Source organism: Candida dubliniensis, chromosome 5 (assembly GCF_000026945.1).
Source record: "Candida dubliniensis CD36 chromosome 5, complete sequence".
Lineage (NCBI taxonomy): Eukaryota > Fungi > Ascomycota > Pichiomycetes > Serinales > Debaryomycetaceae > Candida > Candida dubliniensis.
Window position 1 is genome coordinate 860742 of NC_012864.1, and position 24839 is coordinate 885580.

General features: G+C 35.3%; 13 protein-coding genes across 13 annotated transcripts; 8 read left to right on the plus strand and 5 right to left on the minus strand. All coding sequences in view use genetic code 12, as the record gives it.

The window, feature by feature from the left end:
• Positions 1 to 360: 360 nt before the first annotated feature.
• Positions 361 to 2049, plus strand: HEX1 (N-acetyl-beta glucosaminidase, putative; the record flags this gene model as incomplete). The annotated part of the gene is made up of 1 exon (XM_002420586.1): positions 361 to 2049. The coding sequence occupies one exon, from the start codon at positions 361 to 363 to the stop codon at positions 2047 to 2049; it is 1689 nt and encodes a 562-aa protein (XP_002420631.1).
• A 666-nt stretch (positions 2050 to 2715) lies between these two features.
• CD36_53370 (geranylgeranyl diphosphate synthase, putative) lies at positions 2716 to 3714 on the plus strand (the record flags this gene model as incomplete). Its single annotated transcript, XM_002420587.1, has 1 exon — positions 2716 to 3714. One exon carries the CDS (start codon positions 2716 to 2718, stop codon positions 3712 to 3714), a length of 999 nt encoding a protein of 332 aa, XP_002420632.1.
• On the minus strand, positions 3711 to 4334 carry CD36_53380 (conserved hypothetical protein; the record flags this gene model as incomplete). The annotated part of the gene is made up of 1 exon (XM_002420588.1): positions 3711 to 4334. One exon carries the CDS (start codon positions 4332 to 4334, stop codon positions 3711 to 3713), a length of 624 nt encoding a protein of 207 aa, XP_002420633.1.
• Positions 4335 to 4432: 98 nt separating this feature from the next.
• CD36_53390 (diphthamide biosynthesis methyltransferase, putative) lies at positions 4433 to 5332 on the plus strand (the record flags this gene model as incomplete). The annotated part of the gene is made up of 1 exon (XM_002420589.1): positions 4433 to 5332. The coding sequence occupies one exon, from the start codon at positions 4433 to 4435 to the stop codon at positions 5330 to 5332; it is 900 nt and encodes a 299-aa protein (XP_002420634.1).
• A 151-nt stretch (positions 5333 to 5483) lies between these two features.
• On the minus strand, positions 5484 to 6728 carry CD36_53400 (esterase/lipase, putative; the record flags this gene model as incomplete). The annotated part of the gene is made up of 1 exon (XM_002420590.1): positions 5484 to 6728. The coding sequence occupies one exon, from the start codon at positions 6726 to 6728 to the stop codon at positions 5484 to 5486; it is 1245 nt and encodes a 414-aa protein (XP_002420635.1).
• A 951-nt stretch (positions 6729 to 7679) lies between these two features.
• On the minus strand, positions 7680 to 10052 carry CD36_53410 (zinc cluster transcription factor, putative; the record flags this gene model as incomplete). The annotated part of the gene is made up of 1 exon (XM_002420591.1): positions 7680 to 10052. The coding sequence occupies one exon, from the start codon at positions 10050 to 10052 to the stop codon at positions 7680 to 7682; it is 2373 nt and encodes a 790-aa protein (XP_002420636.1).
• A 2151-nt stretch (positions 10053 to 12203) lies between these two features.
• On the plus strand, positions 12204 to 13064 carry CD36_53420 (aldolase, putative; the record flags this gene model as incomplete). The annotated part of the gene is made up of 1 exon (XM_002420592.1): positions 12204 to 13064. One exon carries the CDS (start codon positions 12204 to 12206, stop codon positions 13062 to 13064), a length of 861 nt encoding a protein of 286 aa, XP_002420637.1.
• A 788-nt stretch (positions 13065 to 13852) lies between these two features.
• Positions 13853 to 15250, plus strand: CD36_53430 (esterase/lipase, putative; the record flags this gene model as incomplete). Its single annotated transcript, XM_002420593.1, has 1 exon — positions 13853 to 15250. The coding sequence occupies one exon, from the start codon at positions 13853 to 13855 to the stop codon at positions 15248 to 15250; it is 1398 nt and encodes a 465-aa protein (XP_002420638.1).
• Positions 15251 to 15654: 404 nt separating this feature from the next.
• CD36_53440 (diphthamide biosynthesis methyltransferase, putative) lies at positions 15655 to 16554 on the minus strand (the record flags this gene model as incomplete). Its single annotated transcript, XM_002420594.1, has 1 exon — positions 15655 to 16554. The coding sequence occupies one exon, from the start codon at positions 16552 to 16554 to the stop codon at positions 15655 to 15657; it is 900 nt and encodes a 299-aa protein (XP_002420639.1).
• Positions 16555 to 16899: 345 nt separating this feature from the next.
• Positions 16900 to 17784, minus strand: CD36_53450 (phytanoyl-CoA dioxygenase family protein, putative; the record flags this gene model as incomplete). The annotated part of the gene is made up of 1 exon (XM_002420595.1): positions 16900 to 17784. The coding sequence occupies one exon, from the start codon at positions 17782 to 17784 to the stop codon at positions 16900 to 16902; it is 885 nt and encodes a 294-aa protein (XP_002420640.1).
• An 806-nt stretch (positions 17785 to 18590) lies between these two features.
• CD36_53460 (conserved hypothetical protein) lies at positions 18591 to 19433 on the plus strand (the record flags this gene model as incomplete). The annotated part of the gene is made up of 1 exon (XM_002420596.1): positions 18591 to 19433. The coding sequence occupies one exon, from the start codon at positions 18591 to 18593 to the stop codon at positions 19431 to 19433; it is 843 nt and encodes a 280-aa protein (XP_002420641.1).
• Positions 19434 to 19969: 536 nt separating this feature from the next.
• CD36_53470 (conserved hypothetical protein) lies at positions 19970 to 20791 on the plus strand (the record flags this gene model as incomplete). Its single annotated transcript, XM_002420597.1, has 1 exon — positions 19970 to 20791. The coding sequence occupies one exon, from the start codon at positions 19970 to 19972 to the stop codon at positions 20789 to 20791; it is 822 nt and encodes a 273-aa protein (XP_002420642.1).
• A 3268-nt stretch (positions 20792 to 24059) lies between these two features.
• CD36_53480 (conserved hypothetical protein) lies at positions 24060 to 24482 on the plus strand (the record flags this gene model as incomplete). Its single annotated transcript, XM_002420598.1, has 1 exon — positions 24060 to 24482. One exon carries the CDS (start codon positions 24060 to 24062, stop codon positions 24480 to 24482), a length of 423 nt encoding a protein of 140 aa, XP_002420643.1.
• Between the last annotated feature and the right edge of the window lie 357 nt (positions 24483 to 24839).

The following is a 24839-nucleotide window of genomic DNA, read 5'->3' on the forward strand; positions in this document are numbered from 1 at the left end:
GCAAGTAAAAGGAAGATTTGATAATGCACAAGTACATCGGTATTGTCTTTTTAGTAAATTATTGTCTTTAGCACCCCCCCCCCCCTCCCCCCCTAAAAAAAACAAACCTCACATCGAGTTTTAGTTTGTCAATGAATCGTCAAAAAGTGGACAAAACAAAAATCACCACAAATGTTATCCTCATAAATTTCTGTTATCTTGAGTTGGAAAAGTATAAATATTGCAACAATTCCTCTTCTGCCTCGACTCTTTTACTGAAATGGGTTTATCAGATCAAGCCTTTCTCACCTAATCGCGTGTTTGATTGTTGAGAAAAAGAAAAATAATATTATTACGTCAAATATCGCAGGCAAAAACAAAATGGTGTTTGATAAAATGATTGTTTTTCATTTGCTTCTTTGGTTGTGCAATGCCATCATCCATGCTGCTAAGGTTGACATACTCCCTGCTCCGCAGTCAATAATCTGGGAAAATGATACTGCAATTATTATCAATCCGAGATTGTTACGGGAAAATACCTCCTGCTCACTTTTGGAGGATGCATTTAGTAGAACCGTCTCGGCAATAGAAAAGCTGAAGTGGCGACCATTCCCCATCGATGACTTTGAGAACGCAAATGGTAAAGACATTAAAACATCTTTGGTAGATATCCAGGTAGATGATGTTACAGTCGACTTACAACTCGGAGTTAATGAATCCTACACCTTGAAAATTAATTCAAATGGAATTAAGATACATGCAGCAACAATCTGGGGAGCATTACATGGTTTGGTTAGTCTCCAACAATTGATAGTTTATACCTGTGATGACAAGTATGTTGTACCCCTGTCAGTGACAATTTCTGATTTTCCCAAATTCAAACATAGAGGGTTGATGATTGATTCAGGGAGGAACTTCTTAACAGTGGATTCTATACTTGAACAAATAGATATCATGTCATTGTCGAAGATGAATTCATTGCACTGGCATTTGGTGGATTCACAAAGCTGGCCTGTGGCATTGGAAAGTTATCCACACATGATAAAGGATGCTTACAGCAATGATGAAGTTTATTCCAAGAACGACTTAAAGTATATTGTTGACTATGCTCGTTCGAGAGGGGTGCGCGTGATTCCAGAAATTGATATGCCTGGGCATGCTAGAGCTGGATGGAAACAAGTTGACCCAACCATAGTTGAGTGTGCAGATGCATTTTGGAGCGACGCTGCTGTTGAACCGCCACCAGGACAATTAAACATCGAGTCGGAGAAAACCTATGAAGTAATTTCTAATGTCTACAATGAATTATCAGATATTTTTGTTGATGATGTCTTCCACGTTGGAAATGACGAGCTTCAAGAAAAATGTTATTCGGCTCAACTTCTGCCAAATAATACAGTTACAGATTTGTTAAGGCGATACTTAAAGAAAACATTACCAATTTTTAATAAGATTAATCACCGAAAACTCACTATGTGGGATGACGTTTTACTATCTGATGTATCAGTAGATAATATCCCCAGCAACATCACTTTACAAGTTTGGCATGAAATTGGTGGAGTCAAAAACTTGACTTCCAGAGGCTATGATGTCGTAGTGTCACTGTCTGATTTTTTGTATCTTGATTGTGGCTACGCTGGATGGGTAACAAATGATCCTAGATATGTCGAAATACCAGAAAACATTGACTTCAACACAGGCCAAGGAGGAAGTTGGTGCGGACCCTATAAGTCATATCAACGAATTTACAACTTTGATTTTACTGCCAATTTGACTGAGGCAGAAAAAGAACATGTTTTAGGTGCCGAGGCTGCGTTATGGTCAGAGCAAGTTGATTCTACTGTCTTGACTACAAAGATATGGCCCCGTACTACAGCACTTGCCGAATTAACATGGAGCGGGAACAAGGATCGCAAAGGACACCACAGAGGATATGAATTCACTCAAAGAATATTAAACTTCAGGGAGTATTTAATTAAGTTAGGATACAATGTTTCTCCGTTGGTGCCAAAATACTGTTTGCTAAACCCACACGCTTGTGATTTGTATAAAACACCTCCAGTTTATTAGGTATATAGAGATAATTCAGTATTCCGAATGGATCAATTTAGGAGAAAACTATACGATATAACTATTGAAGCATCCAAAAAGAAACCAATGCTGAAAATAAACCTCCTCTTTTTGTAACCAACTCCTTGTATGCCACTTTCAAGATTTCTCTCTGGTGTACAAGTTACACAAAATAAACAATCTCTGCGAGTCACGCGAGTCTTGATAACAACTATGCTATACGAGTAGATCAAACAACAACTAAGGAAGGGGTAACGACAGTATGATTTGTTTCTTAAACAAATTTCTTGTCATAAAAGTTAGTAGATCTTGTCAATGTTCTATCAGCGACATTTAGATTGAGACCAAGCACAAGGACACGTCTTTTCAAAGTTATGTCTAAGGACTCAGTGAATCATCAACGAATGATTTTAGGAACATAGTCGTGTCACTCCTTTTATCTATTCTAGACTTTTATTACATCACTGAATCTCGTATATGCCGTGTCTTCTTAGGAGGTTAGTTAAACTGATTTTTGTAAACTATAAATAGGTTTTGAATTCCCACTTTGTTCAACTGTACGGTAGATCCAAAAAAAAAAAAATTGAAACAGAAGAAAAACAAGAATTACAGTATTATAGATATCGTTTTGCCACTTCCACTTCCATTTTACTCTCAAATTATAACATGCAAATAGACATTAACAAGCTAATTCAGCCTACTGAAGCTTATGTTCCAGAATCGTCGGATCCTATAGTGCAACCTTATACTTATATATCTGAAACTCCAAGCAATAATCAGAATGTTAGAACTCGTTTTTTACATGCTTTTAATGATTTGTTTTACAAGATTTCTGATGAATCTTTGCTTACGAAAATAAGTGAAATTATTTCAGTTTTCCATAACTCTTCATTATTGATAGATGATATTGAAGATGATTCCAAATATCGACGCGGGGTTCCTGTGGCACATGTGAAATATGGGATCCCATCAACGTTAAATTGTGGTAATCTTATGTATTTTGTGGCATTACAACAAGCTCAGCAATTAAGTGGACCGCATGGAAGTATGGAAATAAAGTTCAAATCTTCACAAATTTTAATTGACGAGTTGCTTAATTTACATCGTGGTCAAGGATTGGATATTTATTGGAGAGATTATTTGAAAAAACTAGAAAAGTTACCAGATGTGGAAGAGTATTTAGAAATGATTAAAGACAAAACTGGTGGGTTGTTCAGATTAGCAATTAAATTATTACTGTTGTATTCAGACATCAAGGAGAATGATCAATTAATATCCCTCGCAAATTTAATGGGCATTTTGTATCAAGTTAGAGACGATTATTTGAATTTAGTGGACGCTAAGTATTCTGCGATGAAAGGTACTATATGTGAAGACTTGATAGAGGGAAAATTATCGTTGCCTATATTGCATTGTCTAAGAACCACCAAGGATTCACCTGTACACAAAATACTATATGATTACGACTCTAGCAGCGATCGCATGTCCCAAAATACTTTAATTGACTTGAGTTTAAGCTTTATGAAAAATGAGTCTAAATCTTTGGAGTATACATTGAATTTGATTAAGGTGTTGGAAAAGAAATTAAGACATTTGATTTTGAAGTATCCTGAGCTGGAAAACTCTGCGTTATTGAAAATTGTCGAACGTTTATGTGATCTTTAAACTAAAGGTAGTTCATTTTTTATAGTTTCACAAAAGAAAAATTCTATTTCATCAGTTATGGACGATGAATAATTGGTTTGTTTATAGAAATTGGATGGAATTGCAAATCTTTGTTGTTCTAATTCTAGATTTTTGGGAGCAAAGTTATGGACTAATGATATATCAATTGTGTTTCGAGACAAATTATCATTGATTAGTTTAATCAATTCAGGGTAGGTGTATTGTAGTTGTACTCTATTTTCAAACGATTTTGTCCTAGCTTGCATTAGGCTTGGAGGCAATGCATCTGTATTTGAATAGTTGGACTTGATTTCTTCATTTGCCTTTTGGGTACTAGTAAACTTTGGTCGTTGCGGAAGCATTAAGGGCGCCAGTACATTTTGATCATCAGGTTTACCACTTGCTTTTTTCTTCCCTTTCACTCGTTTTGGAGGAATATCATTTTCTAGATTCTTCTTGAGCAATTCTTGATACCTTTTTACATCTAAATCATGCTCAGCATTTTTCTTTTGCAATTTTGCCTGGATCCGTAAGCTCTTCCTGATTATTGTGTTGTTGGTACGTTTCCCTGATCTTGTTGTCATGTTTGTCGGCGGTCTAGCCAGAGATGAGCTGAACATGTAAATATGAAAAAAAAAAAAAAAAAAAAAAATGCTGCTCAAAAAAATTGGTTCTGATTTAACCTCTCTCTTGTCATTTAACACTCACAAAACAAACAATGTTGTATCTCATTGGGTTAGGATTGTCGTACGAAACAGACATCACAGTCAGGGGATTGGAGACGGTCAAGAAATGTAAGAGGGTGTATCTCGAGGCATACACGTCAATCTTGATGGCAGCCAACCAGGAGTCATTGGAAAAGTTCTACGGGAGAGAAATCATATTGGCTGACCGTGAGCTAGTGGAGACGGGGTCGGACGACATTTTGAAAGATGCTGACAAGGAAGATGTGGCATTTTTGGTTGTGGGAGACCCATTTGGGGCCACCACCCACACAGACTTGGTGATTCGTGCACGCGAGTTGGGAATCAAAGTGGAGAGCATCCACAATGCGTCGGTGATGAATGCCGTGGGAGCATGTGGGTTGCAGTTGTACCAGTTTGGACAGACGGTGTCGTTGGTGTTTTTCACAGACACGTGGAAGCCAGACTCGTTTTATGGGAAGATCATGGAGAACAGAAAGATCGGGTTGCACACCTTGTTGTTGCTTGACATAAAGGTGAAGGAGCAGAGCATCGAGAACATGGCGAGGGGCCGGTTGATCTACGAACCACCTAGATACATGGACATTGCCACTGCGGCACAGCAATTGTTGGAGATTGAGTCGATGAGACAGGAACAAGCATACACACCCAACACACCGTGTGTGGCCATTTCGCGATTAGGGTCGCCAACACAGACGTTTAAAGCCGGTACCTTACAGGAGTTGAGTGAATATGAGTCTGGTGAGCCGTTGCACTCGTTAGTGATGCTTGGGAGACAGGTGCACGAGTTGGAGTTGGAGTACTTGTACCAGTTTGTTGATGACAAGGAGAAGTTCAAGAAGGTTGTTGAAGAGGATCAGGAGTATTTTAAGCCAGCTCCGTATGTCCCACCTGAAGATGTGGATTGCGAGTAGAGTTGGTGGAAAGGCGGTGCAAGTAATTGTTAGAAAAGCTAAAACTTTAAATGCCTGTTTCTAGAAGCATGTAGATGTAACTACTTGAACTCTAAATGAATAATTATAATTATATTTATTGCTTTGCATACATAGTGTGAATATATATTTGTTATACAGATTTTGGTTGTGAACTTCCTGGAAGGACGTTATTCAAGAAATTCGCAAGTTTGATGAATCCGAAATATTCATGACTATTCAATGAATTTACCTTCAATTTCGGATTTTTCTTGACCTTTGAGATTATTGTGTTTTCAAAATACAATACTGAGTCATGAACACCCCATGGCTCCACTACCACCTCAACATAGGCAAAATTATCAGTATTTCTGATATACTCGTGAATCTTCGGGTTAAAGATACCCTTTGAATCATCTCTTTGCGAAATTAAAGGAGATTTCAAAGCAAAATGACACCATTCCAAAACATCATCTCTAAAGCATTCGTGCTCACCTACAATCACAAATACTGAGTGACCAGGTTCAACCAATGAAGGGATATCCTCCCAGTCCTCATGTCGGTAAAGACAATTTCCTGGAGATATAGTTAATTCAGTATGCTCTATATCTCCCAATATGGCGTTTTGTTTCTCAACATCCCTGAAAAAGTCAACTTGAATCATGTCCACTGGTGTGTTATCATAGTAAGAGTATCCAGGTGTGTTTTGTATTGCGTCAGGTGCTAGCTTTACCCAAGGACTAATTAATATGGTACTGGTTGGATATGGTAGATTGACATGGTCTAATCGCAAGTGTTGCAAAAATGTGAGGGCCAAATTACCTCCAGCAGAATCTCCCATTAGCATCATATTGGTGTTGCCATCATTCACCAAATTGATATAAGTTTCAATCAACTGGGTTAATTGGTAAGGAATTTTGTATCCTCTACTCGCTAACTTATAATCTAAAACCAAAATTGACAAGTTACTTTTTTTTGGAGCATCTAACACATGATAAATACTCAATAATGATTCAATCTGACAGGGCATTGTCTCAAAAAAATATCCTCCACCATGCAAGAAAATCAATATTGGATCACTTGGTTTTCTGTCTCTGCTCTTCACAAGCCAATAGCTTTGCTTATCGTATTTTTTACCGTAGTTTGGTAATTTTGTTAAGGTGGGATATAAAGTTTTGATTAATATGTTGAGGATGAAATGATTTGACATGATTGACAACAAGGCACTTTCTCTAACAGGCATATGTAAAGCCGTCCGATAAAGAATCAACTTGAGTGAATTGAGCAAGTCATATTGGAATTTTTTGTTTACGCCTCCGGAAAATGGATATTTAAGCAAGACAGACAATAACTTGATAGGGATACTGAGAAGAATCTTCCAACCTTTGAATGAAAGCATTATAGAGACAATGCCTGTAATTTGCAAACTTTAACTAAAGACACATAAAAAAACGAATTCTAAAATGAAAATAAATTATTTGAAAGAATGTCTACTATTTATAGATATTATTCAAATTAATTTATATCCTTTATTTATTTGTGAGGGGGTGGAAAGATTAAGATGGAGTTTTTCAGTTGTGGTTGTTGTTATTTTCTTTTGTTCTTCTGTATTATATCGACGCATGGAATCTGACATGTGGAGATGCCTTGGTTTGTCTCGCAGTTGGGCGGGAGGACGTTCTTATCGCGTTTTTTCTGGCACTATCTACTTCGACTACTAGTACCACTTCGTGTTTTTCACGCACTAACAGTTTCGATTCTTTTGTTTTTTTCACATGACTTTTTTTTTTTTTTACCACATTGCGTTCATTAGGCCCCCCCTAGGCCATTCATTTTGTGTTGCTGTTTCAGTTTATTAACCAGAATGTCATGATATACAAATCTCCTTCAAATGCTAAAATAACAAGTAAAGGAGTGAAGGTATTCAAATGAATAAACAGCCTATACAAATAAAGAATGCAAGTTTATGTGTAAAGTGTGTAACTACCATAGGCATGTATAATATTAACTTGCATCAAATACTGGTTGCGAAAGCTAGAAGAAAAAACCCAAGAATGACGGGGAAGAAGTTCTATGACCAAGTGATGGTGGTAACCAGTAGGGGAGGGGTGGGGGTCACCGAGAACAAGGAGTGGAAATAGTAAAAAAATAACACTACAAATTTCACATGCAAATTTCAAATAACAACGAATATATATTTGGTGGTGTAATATGGGATACCATTTTCTTGCTAGATCAGAATATTCCACAAAATCGTATATCAAGGTTTATTTGAAATACATCAATTACATTTAAAATAATAATGGTACACAATGTTACATAACACCCACCAACCAAATATTCTTCATCCTTACAATTTGTCTCCGAAAAACAAATTATAATTGTTATAATCAAACGGTAAACAACTGGATCCATCATTAATTTCTTCAAATTGTATAAGATCCAGAGAGACAAAAAATTGTTGAAATTCCATCATTGTCTGAACATCATTTTGACCAGACCTATCCATAAAACTAAAATCAGTAAACAAATCACAGCTCCAATTGTCCAATACTGGTTTCAATTCCTTACTCTTGTGTCGATTGATCAACGCCGAGATTAAATCTCTGTTTATTTCTGAATACCTCTCGGCACCTTTGTTGCAAACTGAAAATTGCGACATAATATATTGAGCGTCTTTCAACAGATTCATTAAATCATTTTCAGTGTAACCCGCATCCTCTGATGTCCCACTGAGAATAGTAATACCTAGTATGATCGATGCGTAAAAGCAACAAGTTATAATCACATAACACTCCATACGCTTCATTTCGTGGAATGTAGTGTTGATATAATGAGTCATTAACTTAATTGCTAATATAGAAGCCTTTGTAGCTGCTTGGCATAATTGTTTGCTTAATTCTTCTTCTTCAAACGATTTACGCATCTCGGGATTTAATTTACTGACAGCTTCAAACATAAAAAAGGGGCGACTCAACAACATAATTGCCCATAAATGCAATACATGAATACCCAACAATATTACAGTGTTGGCATTATCTTCGTTGTTAGATAGTTCTGAAGGCTTCAATATATTGTTAAACGCTAAGTCTGGGTCTAAACTTTTCAACCATAGCCTCAACTGTATGGCTAAATTTTTAGTTTTCTTCACATCTATCATTTTATCTTGATAAAAATTGGCGACTATTCTTCCAACTAAAGTGCATATTCGCGTAAGTTCGATATGACATTTGGAATTGAAGTCGACTGGTACACCAGAAGCGTCTGAACGTTTAAACCGCGCTGGATCATCCCAATCATAATCGTTAATTATTAGCGGTCTACCAATGAACACCGATGATATACGATCAGATATGTAAAGGCTTCGAAAAAGCTTTTTGCGATACTCGTATTCAGATGTTATTTTTGAGAACTGTTCATTAACAAAGTTGCGATGTAATCCCAAGGATTGTGCATAATTAATTGCCATGCTTAAATGCAGCAAAGCTGTGGATTTCTTCAATATGGACTCATAATAATGGAATTGCAAATAATGACATAAAACACACCACATGGCCGAGTCTTCTACCAAATCACGTAGTATCAATCTTCCACTTTGAAAATAAAGTGCTCCCTTCTCTGCCTGTGGGTTTTTTTCACTAAAGTCTTTGTACGTAGATCCAATCGCCAAAACAAAATACAACAACACTCGACTTTCTTGTACCGCTTCACTGTTTGGATTTTGATATACCTTGTCGACAATATCTTCGTAAAATCTATCTATATCAAACATGAAATAAGCCCCATTAATGTTTACCTTGAATTGCTCTATATAGACATCTCTTTCATTTGGAGGTGGCAACGGAACTACTTCTTTCAATGTGATTTTCAATGGTTTATCGATTACAGGACAACCACGAAGATCCTCGGTTAATTTCGTAGAACCAACATACTCATAGAATATCCCCCTCGCTTCGTACAAGACCGATAAGGGACTGGTTTCTCCCATGTACCTAAAGATACCAGATTTATCTACCAATAATATTGCACTTTTGCCGTCTTGGTTGGAAATACCGCCCTTTTTAGACACATTGATAGCATTATTATCCATTTCCGGTTCTTCAGATTTATGTCTCAAGTTATTATTATTTTCTAATGGGAAAGAGAGCAAAGGTTGCAAAGATTTTGGAACACAAACACTGCTGGCACTGGATTCTGATGACACTGAATTTGGAGTGGATCCAGGTGTTAAGATTCCACGACTTCTTGCATCTTTTATCGGGTCTGGAAGAACAATAGTAGGTAGGCTCTGGGGTATCAGAGATTGTGACGGTAAATGATACATGCTATAATGTCCATCGTTTCCACTTACTGGCGAGTGTCGAGAACTTTGGTAGACTAGGTTGGCATACTCCAGAATGGGTAAAGCTGGATTAATATGTGGTTGGACATTAGAGCTTTGAGTAAATTGCTCGTTAAGTGATTCTCTTTGTTTCTCATCGTTGTCCTTCTTTTGTTTTAATTTTGCCATTCTTTCACCTCTTAAAGACCGTTTATCAATGATTGTATATGTACAATCATATCCTTTCTTCAGGCACTCAAAACAAGGCTTTTCTCCTGAACATTTAAACTTCCTTTTTTTGCAGTTGTCACAAGCACTGGATACTTTTTGTCTTTGGTCATCCGGAATTCTTCTGTTTCTTTTTTTGGGTACTTTTATGATTTCAACTGCTGGGGCTGACATTTTTTCAAATCTGGAATCTGGAAGTTATAGTTGATGCAAGCAAAAGTGCAGAAACTAGCAGCAAAATTTAATTGAGGGGATTGGAGTCGTCTTTGAATTATACCAAGGCCAGTTTTGGACTTTTTGTAGACACTTAAAGATAGCTTTATCAATGGCAATAAAATCTGTCAGAAACTTTCCAAAATAAAAGAATCAAGACAATCTGAGAATTAAAAACAAGAAGAGAATAAAAGAATTGACAAATGGAGCATTTGGTGGAATTCTTGAGATTTAAAAGTTTAAAAAAAATTGTGTTTGATTGCTTCCTGTTTTTACAAAGATGAATTTTAAAATGGAAGCGAGGGAAAAAAAAAAAAAAAAAGAAATCAACTAAAAAGGTGTTGGAATGGACGATCAAACCTTTAATGCATCATTTATAAAAGAATAATACATGTACAGTATCCCAAGCTAGTTACACAGTTTAAGGCTATTTCTCTTTTTATGATGGCCCCACAACACTTTAAAAAACTATAGTTTATAATTGTATAGCTCAAATATCAGTGTATATTATCAGCATACGTACACTTGGTTCCTTCTTTTGTACACTAAAACACGGAAATTTTGCTGCAAATGATTCTTGGTGCTTTGTTTGCTAAGTTAGAAACCTCAACATGGGGGTTTGTATTCTATTTTCTACAGTACCTGCTCCTCTTCATTTCTACTCATTAGTAATCGGACAATTAAGTGCATGGCATATAAAACAGTAATAATATCGAATATTATAACACTGCATGCAATACCCAAACATAAAATAATAAAAACGGAAAAACAGTACAAATGAAAATCACAAAGTATTGATAAAGAGGGGAAAAAAACAACCCAATAGCAAAGTTCTTTGGGTCTGTGGTAGTAGTCATAATGGAGTTGTTCTAGTAAACGCTAATTTTTGACAGCAACTTTATCGAAAAATGAAGGTTATAGAATAGTTTATACGGCACCTTGGTGATTTGAAGATAGAAATTGTGGGTGGTTATTTGTTCCTTTGTTTAAGTCATATTTCCGTCGAGACTGACTCATTTTTGAAAAACGTTTCTTCTAGAAATCCGAGTCCCCCTTTTCTTGAAATTAAGAATCGCCGCAAAATCTGAAATTATCAGAGTGCACGACCACATACTTGGCTGAGAAATGTGGAGCAAAAGGTGCAAAAAAAGAAGTTTATTATCAAAACTCAAACTCCAGTCTAATCAACTCAATGCATGGAAGAAATGCCATTGGATTATTCAATATTATATTAGCCTGTGGTGGCTGAGCCACATTCAGGTGTTTGGATTTATTTCTTTTTTTTATGTAACCCGAGAATTGAATTATCTTTGACAAATCAACTCCCCTCAGAAGGTCTTATCCTAATAAAGAAGAATAACAACATCTATAATCATGGTCTTCCTGGTTCTAGACTAAACCGAGAAGTCATTCAATTTTAAAATGGCAATTGAGGAAACTCGAAAATACTAGTGGCTGATAGTCTAGCTTCTGGGTATACTATCTCAGCTGTGCTTTCGTAATAAACACTTTATTTCTTTTTATTTGTTCACGGTCGACTAGATGTTATAATTATTATCATCTTGCATAGGATGTATTTTTATTCTAGTCAACTGCTGATTTTTTAACCCTAATTTATTGGGATAATACTCCTATTCGTTTAAAGTTGGAAGAATTCGCATAAAAAGTGAAATATATCTAAATAATAATTGGTAATCTTGTACAATGATTGTGGAGTGGAAAGTGTAACACCGTTTCCAAAAAAAAAAAAATAGTAACCGATAAGTCACTTTAAATAGTATCGCTTTCTACCGTTTTGGAGCAGAAGAGTGGCAAAGAGATGAACATTTTTTTATTCTGCTTCTTAAGTTCTGTTATCAGTTTTCCACAGGAACCGATATTCCCGCTCCAGTATTACCTTTTCTGTACTTTGTATTATCGGAATCAATTTCCTAATCCGGGTGCTAGCCGCACTTGAGTGAGATACCAAAAAAAAAAAAAAATTGTATAGTTCATCGATAACCCCCACTAACATATCATTATTCATCAACAAAATATATATAAAAGGTAACTACATTCACCAATTGTATCCTAACCCATATTTGAAAACCTCAAGTTATAAACCTGCAAATAATGTCACCAACTTCAACCACTCAACAACCAGTAACATCTCGTGGTTACGAGATTGGAACCAGAGGATCACATAATATTGCCAAAGGTGGAAAGCATCCCTATCAGATACCAAAATTTACCGATAAAAAAGAAGAGCGTAAATGGATGCTTCAACATATGGCAGGGGCATTTAGGGTCTTTGCAAGAAAAGGTTATACCGAAGGCACCGCTGGACATATATCAATTCGTGATCCAATAGATCCAAACACATTTTGGATCAATCCCTTGGGGAAACATTTTGGGCTACTCAAGGCAAGTGATATGGTGCATGTTGACCATGAAGGAAACATTTTACCAGATGGTTCACAGATTGCCATAAATGCTGCTGGGTTTTCGATTCATAGTGCACTACATCATGCTCGGCCAGATGTACATGCTGCCTGTCATACCCACTCAGTATACGGTAAAGCTTGGTCAGCTATGGGGAAACCTTTGGAAATGATCAATCAAGATGTTTGCACCTTCTATAAGAGCCATGCGGTTTACGAAGATTTTGGTGGTGTTGCTTTGGAAGCTGAAGAAGGAACCCATATAGCTGAGGCCTTGGGCGATGGTAAAGGTGTTATTTTACAAAATCATGGATTATTGACAGTTGGAAATACAGTGGATGAGGCGGCATATTTGTTTACTTTATTGGAAAAATCATGCCAGGTTCAATTGGCAGCACAAGCAGCACTCGTGCCTGGTGAAAAATTCAAAATCATTGGTGATGAAGAAGCTGCTTACTGTGAAAGGAACGATGGGGATCCAGAAACTTTGTACACCGAGTTCCAACCCGACTTTGAGATGGAAGTGTATTTGAACGATGACTTTTTGAAATAAATTTCCAACTTTTGGTGGTTTTTCTGATATGCATTTATGTTGATATTTTTTTTGCACCGGAAAATAGCTACAATAAAATATTGCTATATTATGTGTTTTCTAATTTTAATTGGTAAAATCAGGATACTGGGAAACCATTGAAGTGTTAATTGTCTCTCGATGTCAAATAAAACTATAGTGTAGACGATCTTTTTTTAGCATTAATCAGGTCCCTCATACCCCGCACATTGAGCATCCTATTGTGTGTCTAGTTTCTAATAAAACAAGAGTCTAAACGATGTCACACAATCACTAGTTAATTTCAAGCCACCGTAAAGTGGAATATATTCAATTCTATAAAAGTCCTAGTCACTTGTAGTATTGTTAGTTTAGGAACAATCTTTTAGTCATCTTTCGTGCCTTGTAATCAAAACAAGGAATGTTTTTCCTTGGTATTTTTATTTTCTCATGTAAACTCATGCAAGTGACAATACACGCTAATACTATACGATTTTGCAACCAAACGGATAAATTACTGATGACTAAATCCGGTTAAGAATCTTGTTATTAGTTTTATCAGAACATTATCAGAGCAAACTGAGCTACTCCATTTTCGTGTAATAGAGAAGTCACTGCTTAAGTGTGATGGAAAAATTAGACTTCTAACCATGTGAAAAATAAACAACAATAGACGGAGCGGAAAACAAACAGAGATTCCAGCTGTAAAGTTTTATCCGCAAAAGGTAATTACTTAGTTTCTTCTATTGCCATATGAAATTAAGAAATAATGAATGTTGTGATTCCAATTAATGTCCCTCAGCCGGTACACATATAAAACTAATGCATCTTCCTTTGGTATCGTCTCAAAACCAAATTTCTATTCTAAAAGCAACGATTACTTTTTTTATGCAATTGCATTCAGTTTAAGTCTAATTCGTGAATTTATTGTTAAAAAGATGATTTCAATACAAGGGTTGGTAATTCTTCTTAGCATTCCTATCAAATTATTGATTGTGTTGTTAAAGTATCCATTTGTTGGGGGAATTAACCCAAAGTTTAGAAACAGTTTGATTGGCTCCTTCAAAATGACAGTCTACAAAACAGCATTGTCCATCCCCGTCAAAGACAGTGGCTTCTTGTCGATTATGTCCAATTACTTTATCATTAACAAATTGATCAAGACCTTATATCCCACGTTAACAACCTTGCCTAATTATGGTAAAAAATACGATAAACAAAGTTACTGGCTTGTCGAAAGCAAAGATAGAAAACCAAGTGACCCCGTGTTGATCTTTTTGCATGGTGGTGGTTATTTTATTCAAACCATGCCTTCACAAATAGAATCATTGTTGAGTATTTATCATTTACTTGAAGAACCCCAAAAAAAGAAATTGTCAATTTTAGTTTTGGATTACAAGTTGGCCAGTCATGGACACAAAATCCCTTATCAATTGACAGAGTTAATCGACACTTACACCAATTTGGTTAAAGATGGCAGTAAGAACATTTTGTTAATGGGCGACTCTGCTGGGGGTAATTTAGCTTTGATTTTTTTGCAAGCTTTAAAAATAGATAAATTGAATTTGCCATATCCGTCAAGTGTATTATTAATAAGTCCTTGGGTTAAACTTGCAGCAGACAATATTCAGAACACACCTGGTCACTCATACTATGATAACGCTGCATATGACATGATTCCGTTTAATCTGCATGCCAGTGAAGTGTTAGAATATCTTTTGGAGGACTCACGAGTATATTCCTTGACCATTTCACCAGGTAACTGTCCTTATCATGAAACCGATTGGAAAGATATTCCTACTTTGAATCACCCAGGTTATTCTGTTTTTGTAATTGCTGGAGAACACGAATGTTTCCGAGACGATGTTTTGGAATGGGCCAATCATGCATTACAATCTCCATTGACCCCACAAAAAGGCGATTCACAAGGACGTTTCAATCCAAAGACTCATGAGTATATCAGAGATATCCCGGAAACAGCTTATGCAGAAGTTGTGGTAGAACCATGGGGTGTTCACGATTCCGTTTTGTATTTTGAAAACAGCATCATATCTTTACTTAAAAACAATCCTAGATTGAATGTAAAGTCTTTGAATAAGGTAGAGTATTTTGGAATTACTAAAATTGTGGGCTTCTTGAACAAGACATTATCAAGTGAAGAGAAAAAAGGGGTGAAGCCATTGTTATAGGTAAATTAGACTAGTATAGATAAATGTGATATGTTTAACACAAAGTTTATTTGTTTTCAAAAAAGAAATGTTAAACATAAGAAAGCATAATGTAATTCTGCGAGTCTATCATTAGAGCTTGTCTAGTGATATGATGCATAATGATATTATCTAATCATTTTTAGGAATACCGATCGTACAACGACTTAAAGAACCAAATAGAATGCTTCTTTTTTTGACAACAAACTTGATCAGGTGAACATGTACTACCTTTATTAATTTGGTTCATCCAGAAAGATTCCTTATAAGCATGCAGTAAATAGCTCAGTACAATAAGTTGAATCGATCTTGTTTCAAAAATTGGCTTCAATTACAAATATTTATTCACCCTCTATAGCTTTATTTGCACCGCCTTTCCACCAACTCTACTCGCAATCCACATCTTCAGGTGGGACATACGGAGCTGGCTTAAAATACTCCTGATCCTCTTCAACAACCTTCTTGAACTTCTCCTTGTCATCAACAAACTGGTACAAGTACTCCAACTCCAACTCGTGCACCTGTCTCCCAAGCATCACTAACGAGTGCAACGGCTCACCAGACTCATATTCACTCAACTCCTGTAAGGTACCGGCTTTAAACGTCTGTGTTGGCGACCCTAATCGCGAAATGGCCACACACGGTGTGTTGGGTGTGTATGCTTGTTCCTGTCTCATCGACTCAATCTCCAACAATTGCTGTGCCGCAGTGGCAATGTCCATGTATCTAGGTGGTTCGTAGATCAACCGGCCCCTCGCCATGTTCTCGATGCTCTGCTCCTTCACCTTTATGTCAAGCAACAACAAGGTGTGCAACCCGATCTTTCTGTTCTCCATGATCTTCCCATAAAACGAGTCTGGCTTCCACGTGTCTGTGAAAAACACCAACGACACCGTCTGTCCAAACTGGTACAACTGCAACCCACATGCTCCCACGGCATTCATCACCGACGCATTGTGGATGCTCTCCACTTTGATTCCCAACTCGCGTGCACGAATCACCAAGTCTGTGTGGGTGGTGGCCCCAAATGGGTCTCCCACAACCAAAAATGCCACATCTTCCTTGTCAGCATCTTTCAAAATGTCGTCCGACCCCGTCTCCACTAGCTCACGGTCAGCCAATATGATTTCTCTCCCGTAGAACTTTTCCAATGACTCCTGGTTGGCTGCCATCAAGATTGACGTGTATGCCTCGAGATACACCCTCTTACATTTCTTGACCGTCTCCAATCCCCTGACTGTGATGTCTGTTTCGTACGACAATCCTAACCCAATGAGATACAACATTGTTTGTTTTGTGAGTGTTAAATGACAAGAGAGAGGTTAAATCAGAACCAATTTTTTTGAGCAGCATTTTTTTTTTTTTTTTTTTTTTTCATATTTACATGTTCAGCTCATCTCTGGCTAGACCGCCGACAAACATGACAACAAGATCAGGGAAACGTACCAACAACACAATAATCAGGAAGAGCTTAGGACCTTCATTGTATTATAGAAAAAACAGAGAATAAGAGCTAAATGTTGAAAAAGTGGACATCGTTATTGCATTACGTAACTAGAGAAAACAGAATGTTTAGATAAATTCAGAATATAATTCTGTATAAAGAATACAATTGGAAAAAATGGCAAAACTTAACCATCCAAAGCATAACCCAACTCAACTCCTTCAAACTCTTTAGCCAATTTTAAAAGCTTTTCTTGTAACATTTTCAAGTTGGCATTATCAGTTTGTAATCTTGGCAACCATTCGGCGACTCCATGCTGTAAAATTCCTTTAGCTCTTGATCTACCTTGATTAACGTTACCATAAGATCCATGCAATGTTAATCTTTTGTTCTTTGACGAATAAGCAGCACGGTGCAAAATATTGTTGTTGTAGAATACAAGATCACCAGGATGTAATTCTACTCTGATTTCTCCAGTTATAAATTCTTTGCGTCTATTTGGGTCAATTGTCTTTTCTCTTTCCTCCGTAGTTCTAACTCGATTATGGGAACCAGGAATAGCAATTAAACAATCATCTTCAGTCAATGCCAAATTGAATTGTGCCCCGGCATATGGAAATTTTAAAAGGTCTTGAGCTTCTTCTTCCACAGTTACTTCCGGTTTAATGGTATCCCTATGCCAATCTAATTCAAAATCAGTTAATGGATTGATTAACATATTTAATAACTCCATGGATAAATCCGTTTTCTCGATTAACAATATATCACAGACAACATCTAACAATTTTTCATCGGAATATAAATCATGGAATGGTTTTGATAACTCACCCAAATCAGGGTGTAATAACCCTGACACACCCCAAATGTCGGGACTAAAATTCTTGGGCCAAGGTGGGAATTGTTTGCCTCTAGTTCTAACATGGGGCCAATTTCCATCACGAGCATACTGAACTAAAGCTTCAGATGCTTTAGTGTATTTTTCAATTTCCTGAGGCAGAAGAAAATTTCTGACGACAGTGAAGCCGTTTTGTTCAATTTCATCGTGATATTTATTTGAAAGTTTTGCTGGCATGTTGTTTGTTGGATCTATTCTGCTATATAATAACCATGAGAAAGTCTTGATATTAAAGAAAGGAGCTATTATGGTTTATTTATATTATGAATAATTGGTTTGTGTGGGGGAAGATTTTTGATTTGTTTTTGAGTAAACAAGCTAAGTAAATAGTTTTGATTCTCAAAGGGCTCCTGGTCATTTTTGTATGGGAAAATGTAACATCAAAAAATCAGTGCAACATTAATTTGTCCGCCGTTGCAGGTAATAATCCCCCATTTTCTTTCTTTCTTTCCTTCTTTCAAATCTGTATAGGATAAGCGAAATATTAAAAGTGCTTGCAATAGACCATATTTAGTTTGCGGAGAAAGTTTTCTGCAACCTATTTGCAAAACTTTATTTGTATGATAAAAACTTGTACTTGTTTAGATTGAAATAAAAAATATATTGGTGTACATTTTGTGAAAGTACTCCTTAAAAAATTTGCAAATTGAATTATTATTGAGGCACATGATTTACACCCTTGAATCAGTGGATTCATGCTTGACTCGTTTTTCTTTTTCTTTTTTTTCAATATTATTATTCAAACTTAGACCCCGTACTGGTATAATTCTTCTACACTCCCACTTTAATATGATCCTTACGAGAATTCTCAGTTGTTTCATGTAGATATAATATTTCCACTTTTACACGAAGTCACAATCCTTAACTTGCTGTTCTTTTTTTGAATGGAAGCAATATAATTATGAGTTGTCCTTAAGAATAACTCCAAAATATAATTAAATGAAAGAAATTAATTTGTAATTATATATTCTTCTTAATCAACAATGAGTAACGAATCATTATCAAAAGCTTCAATTAGAAAAATAAATGACAATGCTGTCACAATTAGTACCCCCTATACTGTATTCCGTATTCTTAATTTTGGTTCAAGAATGAGTTTGATTAATTTTGATGGTAACATTGTAATTTATTCTCCAATTAAGTATGATCAAGAAGTATTCGATAAGGCAATCAAAATTTTGTTTGAGAATCAAGAGAATCCACAGTATGAAGTCAAGTATGTTATTGCTGCTAATGATGAACATAATTTATGGGCTCATGTCTACAAAGAAAAATTCGGTAGTAAAATCATTGCCGGAGAAAACTGCAAGTTGAAAAACAATTGTAAAGCTGATTATATTGTTACTCCACAAATCTATAACAAAGTCATTAAAGGATCAATGTGGCAAGAGGAGTTAAACGTTTCTGATCCATTTATGCAAAACTTGGAATTGATTGGATTGGGGAATCATGTGATTCATGACCTTGAATTGTTTGATACAACAACAAAAACATTATATGTTGGTGATTCTGTTTATAATTTAGGTGTTCCAGGTACAACTTCTGGTAATGTTATTTTGGAACAGTATTCCCCAGAATTGGGTTACGCCAAAGGTTATAATCCGCATGGATGGTTTTCATTCTTGACAAGATATTTGCAACCAGATTCTGCTGTATGTCGTTACCTTGCCAATTATGCTGCTGGGACTAAAACTGAACAAGGTAGGCAGGCAATCCAATCAGTTTATAATTGGGATTTTGACAAGTTGGTTATGATTCATGGAAATGTAATTGAAAAAGATGGAAAAGATGCCTGGAAGAAATTATTTTCCACCTCCCTTGTTTAGTTTGTTGTTTTCATGTTACGGATTTGGTATAGTTTTGATCAAGGAATTAGGCAAAAAGAGATAAATTGAAGCCCTTAACTGTTTTGGTTTCTAGTTAAGTGTAATTGGATAGCTTATATTTAATGTCTAATCCTTGATTTTGAATTATCGTGATCTTTCTTGGTTCGTAATTTTTCTCTATTCCTGGGTTTAACTGGTTTACAGTCTTCCCTTTAAAATCAAACCATCTGGTTTCACAAATACTGAAGAAACTACAATTTAACGACCACACGTGGATGGAATGACTATTGCTTAACAACTTTTGTTTTGTTGTTTTTATGACTTGATATAAAATTTTGCAATAACATGTGCTGCTTATAAACCGACAAATGCGGAAAAAGAAGTATTATTCCGTAAATAGTAAATACGGGTGAACTAATTTCAGTAGTGATGATGATGATGACCAGAATTTCACACGAAAATCTTATACTAATTTCTTGACATTTCGTTTGAATCTCGCTTTTTCTTCTTCTTCTTTACAATCGACTTTACCAATCATGGGTTATCCATCACCATTGAAAGTGGTCACTAAAAAGATCTCAGCAAATGTTTTAACTGTATCTTCTCCGTTTTCAATTTTGAACAAATTGAACGTTGGTGCAAGAATGGTAATTTTCCATTATCATGGAGATATCATTATTTGGTCACCCTTGCCTTATGATAAAGAAATTTTGGAAAATGCCATTGCCCAATTAACTACTAAAGAATATACCGTAAAGTATATTTTTGTGATCAATATTGAACATAATTTATGTGCTGAAAAATATAAAGAAATTTATCCAACTGTCAAATTAATTGGACCAGAAAATACTTCAAGATGTGAAATCAGCATTCCATTAACTGAAGATAATGCATTAAAGATCATCAAGGGTACTGCAGGATGGGGGAATTTAGGAATTTCCAATAAATCCATTGTTGATAATTTTGAATTAATTTATAATAATGCTCATAAAAATAGAGAATTAGTGATTTATGAAAAAAATGATAAACTCCTTTTGTTGGCAGATATGATTATGAATTTGGGAATTCATGGAACAACCACTGGTGAATATGTATTGGAACAATATTCCCCAGAATTAGGGTTTCCTGAAGGTTTCAATCCCCATGGAGGCTGGTCATTCTTATCAAGATATCTTCAACCAAACAGTATCGTTGGTAAGTTTCTTATGAATAGATTACAAAAAACCAGACAAACACCAGAAAAGACTAAAAAAGTAATGGAATTGATCAACTCGTGGGATTATACCACCATCATTATGGTCCATGGAGATTTAATAACTAAAGAAGCAAAACAAACCCTTTCTAATGTACATTTGTAGAAACATTGAATAGTAGATAAATCTATAAATTATTATTTTTATTATTGATGAGAAGGAACTATGACATTTGCGTTTAAATGACCAATATCATCCATCGCTTCTTGCGTGTCGTCGTCTTTGGTGTCTTTTGCTCTAGTTGAACTTGTTATTACATGTAAGTTAGTCTTTGAACGGTGTGCTTTTGTTTGATGAGTGGTGCTCTTAATCTTGGGAGAGCCCTGAGGTCAATTACAGTCTTGTCCTCTAGTTTTACAAGACAAACATTGCTTACCATCTTCAGGACATTTTTTTCTTTTATTGAACGAATGTTAGTTAGTCAATAGATTGGTTTGATTAATTCAGTTTGGTTTGATATATACGTACTTGCGTTTCCGACAATTAAGACAACCAGTTTTGCTTCGTACTTTAGATCCCAACACTATTTTAAATGTCTTGTTCTTGGAAGATTGTGGTATTTGTGGTTTGGTATGTATGTTTGGTATTAGTGATTTATTTTGAAGAGGCATACCTCGATGGAATTGTAATTGGGTGGATTTTACGATTTCGTTTATCAAATTGTTCGTCGTTTTTTTTAGCGGATTATCAAACAGTTTGATAACCAAAAATGGTATCTTTAGCGCATTTAGAATTTCGGTAGTTTTTAGTAGAGCTTTTTAAGACAAATATTTATCACACCAAAAACCGTTCAGAATGATACGTAAAAGAACACTGAGCAAAAAGTTATATGCTAACCAAACAGAAGTTGTATTAAATGACCTGTACGCTTGATATTTGGACTGTACACCAAAGGATAGAATTGCAATTAAATCGAAAACTCTATCGTGGGGATCATCAACATCTCGGATAGTGACAAACAGATTTGGAAACTCGTATATGATTAACATGCATCTGATGCAAACAAGTAGTCTTACAACTATTTGGAGATCTCATCAAACACAACCATCAACTAAAGCCATTGCAAATATTGAGTCCCCAGTAGTTTTCAACTAACAGTAAGCCCTTCACGGCCAATTGTTTGATGTGAAATGTCACGTGAGGATACACACAAACAACACACGATGCAGACAATCAATCATCATGAATATACGTTTCTAAAGTTTTGATTTTTAAACAATTCAACTCGTTTACCCCCGAAAACGGAGTCTAGACACACTAGTTATAAATCTCGTATCGTTACTTGAGATATTAGCAACAATCCTATAGTTCTTTCAGCAAGTAGGAAGCAGTAGAAGAACAAAAAGTATAAACTAGAACCACCTTGATAAGAGTTTAAAGTTGTCTGTTTCAAGTTTTAAAAGTATTCACACCAGAACACAAACGAGATTGTAACAAAATTTCGCGTCAAATAGAAAGGGAAACCAAAACAAAGGTATACCGGGGAAACTTTATTAACTATTCAGGTACATCTTCAAAATGAAACAAGACCTATAATTTTCACGGTAATAATGTTCTATACACCATAGCTCGGGAAAATAGAATTCTCCTTACAGCTAAACTTGCGCTATGTTCTTCTTCGTGTATTAAAATTTACACGAAATGATCGGTTCCTCATACAACTGATTTTGTGGAATTTTCACAGCACACACCACAGAATATATGAGGACGCTTTTCTTTGTTCCTTGGGCGACATGCTACATTTCCAGAACTTTTTTTGACGACTCCAGAAGTTACACGATCAGGATCGAATTGATGATCACCTAGGAAACGCGGTAACTGTCATTTACCATGTAACATTGAGAAACGAATATAAATGTATGTTGTAGAAACCAAGACAATATGGTACCACCAAAAAAAAAAGAATAGCAGTCATACCCTTTACATCATTAATTTAGTGGGAATAAGAAGTATAATACAGTTGTAACCTAAATTGAATAGTTTTGAGATTTGCAAATACAATAAAAAAGAAATGTGATTTAACACCAAACTAGTTTGTTGTTGTTGTTGTTTGACGGTATTAATTGATGATGTCATCATCAAATACTAACCATTTGAACACGACTTAAATATTCAATTCTCTTTTAGGTTTGTGTTTTGTTTTTGTTTTTCATTTTTAAGTTTCAACTAAATTTTTTTTTTTTTTTTTGGGCTAAACAATTCTGTCCACCACACAAATGGATACAAAACATCAAAATGGAGAAACAATGACAGACAAAGGGGAAGAAGATTGATTGATCAAGCAATTCATTAAAATACTTTTTACATACATTGCTTTCCTTGTCTCTTGTTCAAAATGAAGAAAACAAAAAAAAAGAATTAGAACTCGTGATTTGTATTGTTATTTAACATTTTCCAGTGTTTCATATTATTTATCGCGTTAGTTGTTACCTTGAGGTCCCGTCTGTTCACCCCCCCCCCCTCCCTGTAGTGTATTTCGTTAAAAATTGACAAATGAAGAGTTGTAATCATGAACAGGTGGGTTCTTCACGTTACTATGAGAGAATGTTGAATCACCAACTAATTGACTCTTTTCATTAACAACTTAGAAATAGTAGCGGAAATGTTTTTTACGAATACATTATTTTAGTAGAACAGATTCTTGAAAGATTTACATTAATCAGATTCAGTAATCTGAATTCTTGGTTGAGACTAGTAGGTAGGTTGTGAGACAATAATACAACAGAATAAAGACGATTATTCAATGACGAAAAAGAATGTTTAACCTTGGAAACAAATATTATAAAAAGTTAAACAATTGTATATTTTTTTTGAGTACCTGAAAATTGTTGGTATAATAATAACTTTGAAGACTAATATTTGTTCTTTATTTACTGAATTTGAAAATATGTATTGACAAAATTATTTGGTCAATTCTAGTTTAGTGTTATAGTTTGTTATATTTTTTTCACTTGTCATGTTTCAACTATATTGTGTTTCCCCCTCAAGGTACATCAAGACACAAAAAAAAAGGTACCACGACACACACACACCCTCCATCTCATATTGTTGTTGTTGTTATTATTATTGTTTTTGTAACTATTTTCTTAACATTCCACTAACAACAATTACTTTCAGGGGAAACACAAAATAATCGTCGTTTCAAAAAAAAATTGTATTTCTTACCATTTTGTTGAGCTTTTCATATAAAAGTAACTAAAATTCTCTCAATTCTGAAAATACCATGTAAAATATTTATTTAAACCTATTTACATTTATTTGAGAAAGCTTTCTTTTATTATCAACGTATCTACTTGGTATACACACTAAGATTTCATTAATCCCTCATCCACTTACAAAAAAACATATACATCTATACATAAAAACAACAACAATGTCCAGTTCATCGTCTGCCTTACCATCTGAATTAGTTTTAGATGCAACAGCTAGCACAACCGCCACTGTCACACCTTCTTTAACTGATTTACAACTTGCCACTGGTATTCGTGCTGAAAAAAACAGTCAAGCTACTATTGCTAGTGATTCTGTCCAAACAATATCTGCATCGGTAACTTCTCAATTAGTATATGCAAGTGTATCTTCCCAATTAACAAATGCCATAGGCTCATTCACAGCTAGCTCCGATGTAAAAGCATTGACACTCTCTTCAGCATCATCTTCATCTAAAAGTTCCGGTTCGTCAAATGCTTCAGCCAGTGTTAATTCCAATTCAGGAAATTCCATTGATTTGAAAAAAATCAAATACGGAATAATATTGTCGAGTATTACTGTGTTGTCGTTTGTGTGTTCATTCTAAAATTGACAAGTTAATTTCAAATTGTTCCTATACTTTCAGCATTCAAATCTAAAACTATCCGAAAACAAACTAACAGAAGATTGTCCTTTTTTCAATTCTTTTTTGGTTTATTTTTACCATATCAAATCATAAGTTGAAATACATTTCAACTTATCCAGGCTACACTTGTTGTGATATGCTTTTTTCTCTCCTTTATATTTTAATTCATTCAAGATAATTATTAATTAATTTCCAACTTCAAAGTCCATCCAAGTTATCAGAAAATTTTTATAATGTAACTTTTAAATTTTCATAGAAACCTATATGTACTAATTTTAATAAACACAAGAATTACCTTTCAAAACCAAATACCTTTGC